The sequence below is a fragment of the Lotus japonicus genome, chromosome 4, assembly GCF_012489685.1.
Source record: "Lotus japonicus ecotype B-129 chromosome 4, LjGifu_v1.2".
NCBI lineage: Eukaryota > Viridiplantae > Streptophyta > Magnoliopsida > Fabales > Fabaceae > Lotus > Lotus japonicus.
The window spans coordinates 54,871,818-54,885,452 of NC_080044.1; the positions used below are offsets into that span (position 1 = coordinate 54,871,818).

The following is a 13,635-nucleotide window of genomic DNA, read 5'->3' on the forward strand; positions in this document are numbered from 1 at the left end:
GTAGCCCACTCTCCTCTTATATACGGTAGTGGCACACAATGCTATTTTGTGTGTCCTTTCGAAAAAACTTGATTGTTGTCTATTACATTCAAGGATAAAATGTACTAGTTGTTGGTTCATTTCCAGAACATATGCAAGCTCCCGAACCAAACAATTTGTTTGGGATTTGAGCATTTGAACCTCTTTTATTTCGTGAGTTCTCTCAACTTAATTTGAATAGTATTTACCAACTATAAGTGTATTGTCCTTGTTATCTTATTATTCTGAATGTGCCTAGACAACATATAGAAGTTTTGATAGTGGCCAACATCCTAAGGCCAATTATTTTCACTGAGATTATGATAAACTTAAGACCAACTAAAATGTATAAGAATATAAAGATTCCATCAATAAAAACCTTTTAATTTTTTAGTTTCTGGGGAATGCTTCATCCTACATTGTTTCCACTTTTTCAATGTTGATAGGAACTGATAATAGATGAAGTTATATTACATAAATTAGAGATGAAATATCAATTTATATTCGCAAAGTTTATGATATTCGAGAGTCAGTCTCTCCCTAGTGTCCAAATACATAATTCTCTTACTTTTCTACCATGTCTAACACTTCTTATATAACCGCCCAACATTCAGTTTCTAGATAACTTAACATAATTGTTGACTCTACCATAAATAACTGACATAACTTAACATAACTGACTCAACCATTAAAATAAACTGACAACTAACTAACTCATACCAGAAATTGTCCTATGGGTTTACTGTTTAAGTGCACTGTTCATGCGCAACCAATACCCTGCCCTAAAACATGCTATCGACTGCAAGTGGATTTATAAAGTAAAGTATGAATCGGATGGGACATTTGAGAGACATAAAGCTGGTTGGTGGCTATAAGGCTTTACTCAACATGCTGGAATGAGTAATGATATATACACACCTCATATTTTAAACACTTCATTTTCACCTATTTTTGTTTTTACTTCTCTCCTCTTATCATCTATCACATCTCATACTTTCTCTCTCTTACTTTTTCTTTTCTTCTTATCTCTATCATCTTCCACCTTCTTCCACCTCAAAATGTGGTGTGAAGAAAACATTTTCCTGCTGGAATTGATTTTAGGGACACTTTCAGTCCTGTAGTCAAGCTCACGAGCCACAACAGACAAGGTGTTACTTGGTATTGCTACAATTTAGCATTAGTCTATCTTGCAATTGGACCTCAACAATATTTTCCTCAATGGAGACTTGTTTGAGGAAGTGTATATGACTTTTCCTTCGGGCTATCCTAAGCAACCAGAGAATATGGTGTGTAAACTCAGGGCGCCTAAGGGGCAAGCCACCCAAATAAGGGCTTTAGGCCTTCATTTTTTTTCTTTTTACCAAGTAAAAAAAGACCTCCAAATTTTTTTAGTATGTAAAAAAGGCCACAAAAATTTTAATAAATAAATATTTCTTGAGGTAAAAATGTCTCACTTTTAAAGTTTGCTTTAGGCTTCGTTTAGTGTTGGGCTGTGACCCTGTGTAAACTCCAAAAATCTTTACATGTATTAAAGCATGCCTCTAGGAATTGGTTCTGAAAATTATCATATGAACTAAAAGTTTTGGGGTTTCAACAATCCACTAGTGATTATATTCTCTCTTTAGAAAAGGGTCAGGAAACACATTGGTCATCTTTTAGTCTATGTTGATGATACCATCCTTGCTGGCCCAGATTCAAAGTTACTTCAGTAGGTTCAGTCTTTGTTGTCCAAATCATCCAAACGTAAAAGATTTAGGTGATATGAAATAGTTCTTAGGGTTGGAGATTGCTAAATCCTCATCAGGAATCTTACTCAGCCAAACAAAGTATACTCTTCAGCTCATAGAAGATACATGCAACATGGCTTGTAAGTCACAGGTTCTTCCTATGGATCCTGGACTAAAACTCAATACCATAGATGGTGATTTACTTGAAGATATCACTAAATATAAAGACTTATTGGGAGATTGATGTATCTCATAATATTTAGACCTGATGTAATATTTTTGTCCACAAACTGAGCCAATTCATGTCTCAGCCTTGAACCACTCTTATGCAGGCAGTTACTCATCTTCTTCACTATCTCAAGGGCACTCCAGGATAGGGTATTTTGTTATCTTCAGCTTGAAGACTTAAATTGTCAGCTTCTTCTGATGGTAATTGGGGTGGATGCTTGGAGACTTGAAGATCAACCACAGGTTTTATGGCTTTTCCTGGGGATTCATTAGTGTCTTGGAAATCTAAGAAACAAGTCATTGTAGCAAGATCTTCAGCTAAAGCTGAATATCGAGCTCGATCAAGCGTGCCTTGCATCTAAGTTATTGTGGCTAAGACAGTTGGTTACTATTTTCCATATAGATGTGCCTTCTGTCATGGTTTACACTGATAACATCTCAGTCCTTGCCCTTGAAACTAATCCAACTTCTCATGAGAGGTCCAAGCATGTGGACATTAATGTACACTTCATCAGGGAGCATGTCAATTCTGGTTTTTTGCTCCTCGTCAATCATGTACCTTCTGCCACTCAAGTAGCAGATTGTCTCACAAAACCAACGTTTTAAAGATTATCTGGTCAAGTTGGATGTCTTAGATATATGATAGCAATTCCGCAAGTGTACGGATTGATCGAAGTAATAAAAAGATATCAAACCACAGGGATAGTTGTTTATCAAATTGATCAAGGAATTTAGTGTTCAGAATTGTAAAAAGAAAACAATATAAGTTTGAATTTTAGTTGTGTGAAAATACTTGTGAGTATAAACTAGGATTATAATTCAGATGAGAAGTACTCTGGGTAAAGCTCCACTTAGTCCAATTATGTTTCTCAAATCAAGTTCTTATATGAAGTTTAGAATCCTTATCCATGATGTTATAGTCTCTACCTCTACTTGTTAATACCTTAATCAAGTAAATCCTTCAATTTCATTTGCCAAACCTAATGCCTTAGTGCCTAGTCAATTCAATTGAAGAATAAAGTTTATAAGTTCAGGCCAACACAATAAGTTTCTACCCTTATACCTAAGTGATAGCAAACAAATCAATCTAATTCCAAGTCTCTTAATCCTCACCAACTACCGTTGTGCAAGAAGAAAGCAAAACACTTGTGTGCACTCAAGAGAATATTGATTCAGGGAAAAGATAGATGGAAAAGAAGCTTTATTCATATAAGAAACTCAGAAGTTCAAACCATAACCAGAACTAAGGTTCACTTCACCCAAAGTACAAAGAGAAATTATCCAAGCATGGCTAGAGAATTCATAATGCAAATTACAAGAACAAAAACCTGAAACAAGAGTGCCAAGAAGCCTCCCACAAGCTCCATGAAACTAGAACTTAAGTTTTGTTCAGAAAAGTACCAAGATACCAAATGAAATGACAAAAAACCTAATTTATAGACTTCTCAGCGGTCCGCCACGCCTCCACGCACATGCGTGGACAATCTGTCCAATTTCAACTCCAGGTCAGCCCCCCCCCCCCCACGCATGTGCGTGGCCTAGGGGGCGCACATGCGTGGGCTTCAGCGATTCTCCTCTTTCATTCACATTTTACTATGTTAAATGTTAATTAAAGCATTAATAACTTTTCAAAACTGATAAAATAATGATTTTTTCAATTTTCCCTCCCTAATGCTACTAAAAGGAAAATTCATTGGATAAAATCAGTGAGATGTAGCCTTCCCCGATGTGGTTATTCAAGACTACATGAAGGCTCATGCATCACACGTCCATTGCACAGGTAGAATTTAATATTTATTTTTCAAAATAAGCTAATATGTTTGAGATTTTTAAGATAAAATATTGAGAATTAGGTATGCAATAAAACTTGAATTGTTATAAACTAAGTTATAGTACGTAATGCGATATAAAAGAAAATGATTTGCTTTTTGGTTACGTTTGAGGTTATTTTCGTCCTCAAACATTTTTTAAAATATTTTTCTATAGTCACACTTTTTTTGTAAGTGTTGTTTCTCAGGTGTTTGAATCATTTAAATGAGTTGTAATCATAATTTTACGATTAAATTATAATTGTAACATTGATCAAATTATGATAAAGTCTTGAGATGATCAAATTCAAATGTATTTATATGATCATAATAATGTTAAAGTCAATATAATAATATATTAAGCAGGGTTGTTGAGTTCAAAAAAAAAAGTAGGGTTGTTGAAGTGGAAACTTAATAACTCATTATTTTTTTGTTACATAAGAAAATTAAAAGAAACAAACAAACTATACTAACTCCTGAGTCCTGACACAATAGAGGCACGATATTAAACGGTGGGTTCCTCCAAATTTGTATTCTATACCTAACCCGGGTTGCATACTTAGCTAATTCATCTGCTACCATATTCTTCCCGCGAGGAATATGACTCACTGTAATCTCCCAACTCCTGTGAAGCATCTCATGGGTCACGGGCCTGCATAATTAGCGAACTATGCCAGTGTCGTGAAACATCATGGTCAGTTGGTCACCACTCACAACGACCACCAATTTAGAACAGTCAAAGTAGCGAATCTTGGGAAAGCCAAGATCCCATACATGCTCAAGACCTTCCCTCAACGCGCATAACTTAGCCAGGAAAAGCATCGCCAGACCCGTACGAGCTTGCAAAGCCCCATAGCCACCTCCCCATTGTATCTCTAAGAACCCCACCACCCCCAATGATGCTGGAACCATGGACCATGTTGTCGTTGACGCACAAATCCACCGCTCCATTCGCTGCACCAGGAACGCTAGCACTCTGGCCACCCTCATCAAACCGCAACCTGCTCAAGTTCTTGAATTCTGCACAAGCTAAGTGCACCTTCCTCAGAACTACACCCAACAGCCATGGGTCTTGCTCAAACACGGCGTTATTCCGCCACAGCCACAGTATCCATAAAATAGCACATGACAACACATGATTTGCGTGGTGAATCTGAGCAGCCAACCATGAACGAAATCCAATTCTCTGCGGCAACGATGGCAGGATTAATAACTCATACTCATTCTTTAGTAATTTATGTACTATTATAATAACTTTTTTTTAGACTGAACAGCTAATTTCAGTTTGTTTCATTTAAGGCAAGATCGTCCAGGAAAAAAAACACACGAAAAAGTGGAAAGGGCAATGAAAAATTATCCTTCAAACACATCATATAAATTACAAGTTTAAAACTGCTGAAAATGAAATTAACAATACAACTCCATGCATGTAAATTCCAAATATACGCTTTATGGTACCCTTCGAGATGTCAACTGATGTAATGTCATAATAACTTACATAGCATATCAAGAGAGCAAACTTCTAAAGAGTGGACTTATTATCTGCATAAACATTGTTCAACTAATTTAATGTCATAATATTTATTTTGTCTTTCACGGATTTCGTCACTAGTTCGAAAAACAATTGTATATTAATCCCAACAAATATCTTTCCTAAGATTCGAACTTGTAGACCTCTCCTAATTTTTTAGTGTATTGAATTGCCTCACAATTTTGAGCTGGGTAAAATTACTATGGGCAGCAAAACTCTCCCTACCCTGCTAATCGAATCAATGTATTAGTCTATAATATTATTCTGTAACAGAAAAATTTATTGGACTGAAATTGAAAGACATTTCTTCACTTTTTTGAACCCCAAACACAAACACACACTAAGTAGAAGATGGATCTCTTATTATAGAAAACGTATAATGGGTTGAGTGGGCAAGAATTACATTCTTGGTAAAACTAAATAGGTCATAGGAGGCTATGTCCAATTACAACTGAAGGAAGTGCGCAGCCCACTCTCCTCTTACATACGGCAGTGGTAGACAAAGACAATGCTATTTTGAGTCTCCTTTCGAAAAACTTGTTTGTTATCTATTAGTACATTCAAGGATAAAATGTACTAGTTGTTGATTCGTTTCCAGAACATGCGCAAGCTCTGAACCCATCAATTTGTTTGGGATTTGAGCATTTGAACCTCTTCAATTTCGTGAGTTCTCTCAACTTAATTTGAATAGTAATTTACCAACTATGAAATGATCATGTGTAATGAACCAACAATTACTAACATCAAGGAACTAAACTTACTTGAATGTAGCATGGATATAAGTGTATTGTCCTTCTTACTATCTTATTATTCCGAATGTGCCTAGACAACATGAACTCAAGAGTTTTGATAGTGGCCAACATTCTAAAGACAAATTATTTTCTTGAGATTATGATAAAACTGTAAGATCAAGTAAAATGTATTAAAATATAAAGATTCCATCAGTAAAAACCTTTTCATTTTTCAATATCTGGGAAATGCTTCATCCTACATTGTTTACATTAAATGCCCTCATAAATTATGGTGTTCTTCATGCAGGAATAGGAGTAAAGCTAGAAGTGTTCTGCAAACTAGCAGCATATTCTCGAGCCCACAGATCATAGTGAATAATTTCCTCAAGGGAAGGTGAGGTTCGCAATTCATTCTGATGCTTCTCACATGTTAGCTCCACAACCTTGAAAATATCCAAATAGCTAATCCTGGAAACAAAAAAATAGCCAATTAGTGGATAATCTACAATGACAAGAGGAAAATCCCATGTAAAAGATACAAAAATTCAGCAAAATTCTTAGTGCAACAGTTGTAATGAGGAAAATAAAGATCTTACTTTTCATCGATAAACATTTCTACAGCTTTCTCATTTGCTGCACTAAGAACTCCTGTCATGGTGCCTCCGGCACGGCCAGCAGCATAGGCAAGATTCACAGATGGATACTTAACATTGTCAGGAGCTTTAAATGTAAGTGAACCAAGCCTGCACGATCAGATTTCAAGAATTTTATAAAATTCCATTTAATAACAAAGGCGTCAAAATTTAGATACTCGATGTCAAGAAGTATGGACCAAAGAGAATTTGATTGATATGAAATAAGTGAGCTGCAGGGGAAAATAATCGTACTTGCAAAGATCAAGGCGAGGCCAAGTGACTTCAGAACAATAAATTCTGTCAGGCCATGATAAAGTATAAAGGATTGGCAAACGCATATCAGGCCAGCCCAACTGGGCAAGAACAGATGAATCCTGAAATGAAGAAATAGTAAAGTAATTAGATAAAGATTAAACAATATTTAATGATCTTTGTCTCCGTTCTTCTTTTCCACAAGCTCACCCACCCCTTTGCTAATTTAGCCAAGGGCCAGGGAACTTGTATCCATTATCTGTTACTCTGTTAGTGTCTGAATATATGGATATCAAAAAGTGAAAACCAACACAATAAGGTTTAAACCTGTGTTTCAATCATTGAATGTATGATTGATTGTGGATGAATGACAATGTCAATATTATCATAGTCAGCTCCAAATAAGTAATGTGCTTCAATCACTTCTAGACCCTGTGAAGAAGCAGGACAAATTTACCTTATTGCTAGGAAATTCAAACCACATAATTAGACAGGTATCATCACAGATAGAAACAAACCTTATTAAAAAGTGTAGCAGAGTCAACAGTGATCTTTTTTCCCATATTCCAATTAGGGTGTTTTAATGCATCAGCTACTTTAACATCTTTCAGTTTATCAGCAGGCCAATCCCTGTTATCACCAAGAGGATGATAATTAAAGTCAGGTTGATTATATAGAGCCTAGAAATAGAACCAAGAAAGGAAATTCAAGGTTTTCCATGCTCTGTCGTGATATGACAAGTAGACAGCAACCAGAAATCAGACATGCATAGAGTATATACTAAGAGTTAAAGTAGTATAGATTCCCTTTGATTCAGAAAAAACAAAATGTTTCCTACATACAAAGACAAAAAAGTTGAGCAACTGAACCAGCAAAACAATAAAAGTGCAGCTGGGTTATGTTTATTTTACACACCTGAAAGCACCTCCAGATGCAGTTAAAATAACTCGCCTAAGTGCACCCTCTGACAACCCCTGGATACACTGTAGCGAATAATCCTTATAAGTTTTTGCTTGAGTTCCATTAAAAAGATGTAGAGGCCAGAGAATAATATGCAGTCTATTAATCTTGTTGCACAATACACATAAATTTTAATAGATTATGTGCTTTTGTACCTGAAAAATGGCAGAGTGTTCTGAATCAGCAGGAAGAATTTTTATGTTGTGCTTCTGAGCAAGAGGAAGAACAAAAGGACCTCCAGCAATCAGTGTCTCTTTGTTGGCCAAAGCTATGTCTTTCCCTGCTTCTATGGCAGCAACTGTTGGCTAATAAAATAATAAGAGGAATTTCAGCTACAAATTTTTCTAATTAATTTTGCTACAGATTTGTTAATCTAAAAATAACAAGTAAATAGGCAAATCAGGCATCAGCCCATGATAGATACCACGTTGGCCATATTGGTAGTTTGGTACATGAATGGTGAAAATTATATCCATGAGCCCCGAAAATACATTTAGTAGTCAAATTACTCAAAATGTTATTTCATCGGTTAAATCAATCCCCAAGGTACACATGATGTGGGAACTAAGAAATCCACATTCAAGGACTAATGTATTCAATGCTATGTTTTTTAGGTACTAATTTGATGTACTCAAAAACAAATATTCACTTCAAAAAATAGAACTGGAACTGAAGAAAAAATGTAACCAAGTTCATGCACCATGGGCCATTATAAGAAATTTCTTATGCTTCTCTTTTATCTTTATTATACATGGAATGGCTTCCTATACTTCAGATCATTCTCTTTTCAAACCATCAATGCCCTAACGTATAATTAATAAGTATGCCTAACTATTTTGAACCCAGTGTAATAAGGGTTGGCTGTTATCTTTGATGTCTCACTATGATTAATGAAGTTTGTTAGAATATAATATAAAACCATTAAAGTGGCCCTTACCCAACAGCTTAAGCTTTTGGGATTAAGTGGTTGTTTGACATGGTATCAGAGCCTCTATGACCGAGAGGTCTAGAGTTCGATCCTTGCTCCCCTCACTTTCTAATTAAAAAAGTGGAATTTAATTAAGCACATGGTAGGTGGGCCTATGCATTTATCCACGCTTCAAGCCCAAAGGGCTCTTGCGTGAGGGGGCGTGTTAGAATATAATATAAAACCATTAAAGTGGCCCTTACCCAACAGCTTAAGCTTTTGGGATTAAGTGGTTGTTTGACAAAGTTAATATTAAATTTTCCAGACATGATTAATGAAATTAATATTAAAAGATCCGTAGACATGAACACAGAAGACCTCGTTTTATAGCATAGCAAATAAATTGGTTACCAAGATGGGCAAAAATCCAGGAAAAGATGTTACCTTCAGTCCTGCACAGCCTACAATTCCTGTGACTACACTGACTGCATCTGGATGACGAGCAACCTGAGAACATGTAAGCTATAGCTTATGAAAAACATTGTTTGTTCTCAATGCTAAACTACATTATATAAGCAAACCAAATGTCCACCTCAATGACTCCCTGCTCTCCAGGGATGATCTCAGGTTTTTCTTCAAGGTCATTCAATGCCTCTTCAAGTTCAGATATAAGAGACTCGTTTCTAACAGCAACAAGTTGTGGCTTAAATCTTCTTACCTGCTCAACATTAATATTAAAAGAGATTAATCTTTCTTTTCTCAGGTCGGTATATTGATTACTGAAAATATGAGACACGGTTAATTGAAACATAATGTTGGGACCGGTTCAGGACGAGGAACATAAAGGGGGGCAAGATTTAACGTGGCTCAGCCAATGTGCCTACGTCCATGGAGAAGAAACTCTGTTTATATTATTCTCAAGTCTCAACAGATTACAACACTCTCAACTCTCTATTTGGCCTCACCCACACTCAGAGCTCACTCTCTTAGACATTGGCTCTCAGCCTAACCACAACCAGCTGGAAGCTTGACTCTAGCGATTCCTGCATATGGGCATATAGCTGGCTTGGCAGCCATTTTTGACAAGCTGCAAAATGGTGCAGCATTTTCCGACTTTGGTGAGATGCAAACCAGACCTTAGCTCTTGGGTTGGTATGGATATTCAACACTTAAACCATTCTAATTAGTTTAGTTTTAACACTAGTTTAGTCTTTAATGATTTCTCAAGAGAAAAATAATGAAACCCCCCACTAATGCTTAAGAACAAAATGCCTACTAGGCCAAAGCTTTTAAAAAACAGAACCAGGAAGTCCATTTTCATCACAACTAATGTAACAATGGTCACAGAAGTAAATGAGCCACAGGAGTGAATTGATCAAGTAAATCCTAGCTAGTCATAGATAGAGAGAGAGACAAATCAATCCAAAGTTCCACTTGCTTGGACTGAAGAATTTACCTGATCTGCAAGAAGAGTAATGTTTGAACCAGCTGCAAGTGCAACAACTCTAAACTTATCTGGATTCTCCGCCACGATATCTAGTGTCTGCAAAAGCAGACAGGGGAAAATATGCATCACATCAAAGAATAAGAAACAAATGGAAGTCAAGCTACATCTACAAACAATCAACCAATTCTAGTCATATATTCATTTATGATAAAAAAGAATAAGCCATAAATTGATTTATAGCCTGTTTAGATCAGCTTATTTTTGCCATAACTAATTCTGAAACACAAAAGAGCTTCTCCCCAGAATTGATTTCCCAACATGCATTTGCAAGATTTATAAGAGAGAACTGAACTGAAGCAATACCTGAGTTCCAATTGAACCAGTGCATCCCACAATGGAGATGGGCTTTGGCCCCTCCCAAGTCTTTCGACCTGGTTCTACGACCGCTCTCCCTGGCCACGCAGGTGGCGGTGTTTGCACTGAACAGTGAATTCTTCTTCCAGATACTCCTCCACACCCTTTTCTCTTCAAAGCAAAACTCACTGCAAATACAAATAATTTTTTTTTCAAAAAATGTAAACCCTCCTATCTTCTCTAAAATTTCACATTAAAAAACAAGACAATGATTCATGCTCAACTCATAACATAACATTCTTATCAGAATAAACAGCAATATGATTGCACAGACATACAGAAAAATACAATGAATAGCAAAATTTCTGGGAAAAGTAGAAAACACAATTCAACAGAAGCAAAATAGTGGGTTCTCTATAAAGTTGTTGACCTTTTGATTTTCCCAGATGATAAAAAGGAAGGAAAAACAGACAGAATGAAAAATGAACCTGGGAATTTCGGAGTGAAGCATGAAGAGTTGAAGGAATCGGTGAAGAAACTGGATTTGACTTCAGCTGGAGAAGACAGATTGAGAGCCATGACAACAGTTGAATCCAAATTCAGTTTGTAAGAAGATGAATTTGTAGTGAAGAATGGTGGGTGCTCTTAGTAGGAGAGGAGAGTCTGTGGTACAAGAAATGGTATCCTTAGTTTAATAACATTGCTGCATAGCAAAAAACAATGGATGGGGTCATTTCTGGCAGCTATGGTTTATTATTATTAATGTTGTTCTTATTATTGTACTATCATAAAATATTATATTTAATATTTTTTTACAAATAGGTCAATTGCTCTTAAAATGTTCCATTAAAATAAAAATATTTTATTGAATTAAAATTTTTAAATGAATGTTTTTCTTTCTTTGTTTTGAATTCTTTGACCAATTAATTACTTAGTATATACTTTTGTTTGAAAAAATATGATGTGACAGTGTGAGGATATGATTTTGTAATATTGAAGTGAATAAGGACGAAATAGAGTTAGGACGAATGAGCAAATGGTGGAATCAACGCTCGTTCTCCAATCCTATATTCCGGTTTACCGTCAAAAAAATAAATAATATTCCGGTTTGGTCAGGAGGTCAGCTTGATTAAAATTAAGATTAAAAATGATTGTAGATCGTAGAGAATAAATGGCCGGAGAGGATCCAAATTCATCGTAGAGAGAGAGGTAAAAAATATAAGAGATAAGTGATTTTTTTTTATCTAGATACTAGTAGAATTTAAACACAGGACTTACGAAATTTTAATCCATCAAGTACCATTTAGATTATCCATACTCATATCAGAGATAAGTGATAGTTGCGTGTGTGACGGAATTGGAAGAGAAAAAAAGAAAAAATAATATTTTAATGCCCATGCAGCATGCACTATTTTATTTTTGTGAATGAAAAGAGAGTGTGTGCACTTTCTAGTTGTACACATATCATTACTTGATTAATTTTTTTATATAGATAAATGTTGGTTGTTAGTAAATTATAATTAGTATAAATTATTCATTCTCAGGGTTTGAACTCTGACCCTTCACCTACAATTACTCTTAAATCAACTAGGGGTGCACATGGGTTGGGTTGGATGAGTTTTGGTCAAAATAAAATCCGAACGGATCAAAATTATTTAGATTGGGTTGGGTTGGATTTCACGAATTTCTTCTTCGGACCCGATCCGAACCAACCCGACGAAGTTTGGATTGGGTTTGATGGATTTATTGGGTCACTATAAAAAATAATAATATATCTGAAATATTAAAAAATCTTGAAAAAATTATTATAAATTCAGAAAAAGTTATAAAAAATACTAAATATGTTCTAATACTAAATAGCGTAAAAAAAACACAAAAAAGTTATAGAAATAATACCACATAAATGACATATAGCCAAATATCATGAAAACATAAAACTTCATTACCAAATGAAATGAAACAATCTAATATAAATAGTATCTAAAAAGTGAAAAACAACACTAAATGTCATGCCATAACACTTAGAACTTAGATGTCTCTAACATGCCAAATAACTATATATAAACATGTAACAAATAACTACGAACAAATACTCTAAGTTCAAATATAACAAATAACTACAAATACTTAAGTCTCAAAGTTTCAAAAAGTCATCACTCCGACACTAGCACTCCAAGTATGAGTAAAATTATAAAAATTATTATTATATGTATGGATTCTGGGTTGGGTGGGATGGATTTGAACTGAATCCGAAATCCGATCCGAACTTGGTTGGGTTGTAGTAAAATCCATCCGACTAACCCGATTGCCCGATCCAACCCGCATTTTTTCTATTGGATCGGATTGAGTTGGGCGGGTTCATTGGATTTACCCGGCCCATGTTCACCCCTAAATTCAACCATGTGAGCTACCCCCACTAGGGGTGCACATGGGTTGGGTTGGATGGATTTTGGTCAAAATAAAATCCGAACCGATCAAAATTGTATGGGTTGGGTTAGGTTGAATTTCACGAATTTCTTCTTCAGACCCGATCTGAACCAACCCGACGAAGTTTGGATTGGGTTGGATGGATTTATTAGGTTCATATATTAAAATAATAATATATCTGAAAAATTAAAAAATCTTGCAAAAATTATTATAAATTCAGAAAAATTTATAAAAAATACTAAATATGTTATTATACTAAATAGCATGAAAAAGACACAAAAAGTTATAAAAATAATACCACTTAAATGACATATAGCCAAATATCATGAAAACATAAAACTTAATTACTAAATGACATGAAACAATCTAATACAAATAGTATCTAAAAAGTAAAAAACAACACTAAATGTCATGTCATGACACTTAGAACTTAGATGTCTCCAACATGCCAAATAACTATATATAAACATGTAACAAATAACTACGAACAAATACTCTAAGTTCAAATATGACAAATAACTACAAATACTTAAGTCTCAAAGTTTCAAAAAGTCATCACTCCGACACTAGCACTTCAAGTATGAGTAAAATTATAAAAATTATTATTATA

At 35.1% G+C, this 13,635-nt stretch overlaps 1 protein-coding gene across 1 annotated transcript; it reads right to left on the reverse strand.

The window, feature by feature from the left end:
* Positions 1–6,207: 6,207 nt before the first annotated feature.
* Positions 6,208–11,344, reverse strand: LOC130713916 (1-deoxy-D-xylulose 5-phosphate reductoisomerase, chloroplastic). Its single transcript, XM_057563746.1, has 12 exons — positions 11,087–11,344; positions 10,608–10,786; positions 10,254–10,340; positions 9,390–9,515; positions 9,242–9,304; positions 8,046–8,195; positions 7,846–7,913; positions 7,449–7,560; positions 7,258–7,362; positions 6,931–7,052; positions 6,640–6,786; positions 6,208–6,511 (listed from the first exon to the last, which is right to left on the reverse strand). The coding sequence occupies exons 1-12, from the start codon at positions 11,175–11,177 to the stop codon at positions 6,343–6,345; spliced, it is 1,419 nt and encodes a 472-aa protein (XP_057419729.1). The 5' UTR covers positions 11,178–11,344; the 3' UTR covers positions 6,208–6,342.
* Between the last annotated feature and the right edge of the window lie 2,291 nt (positions 11,345–13,635).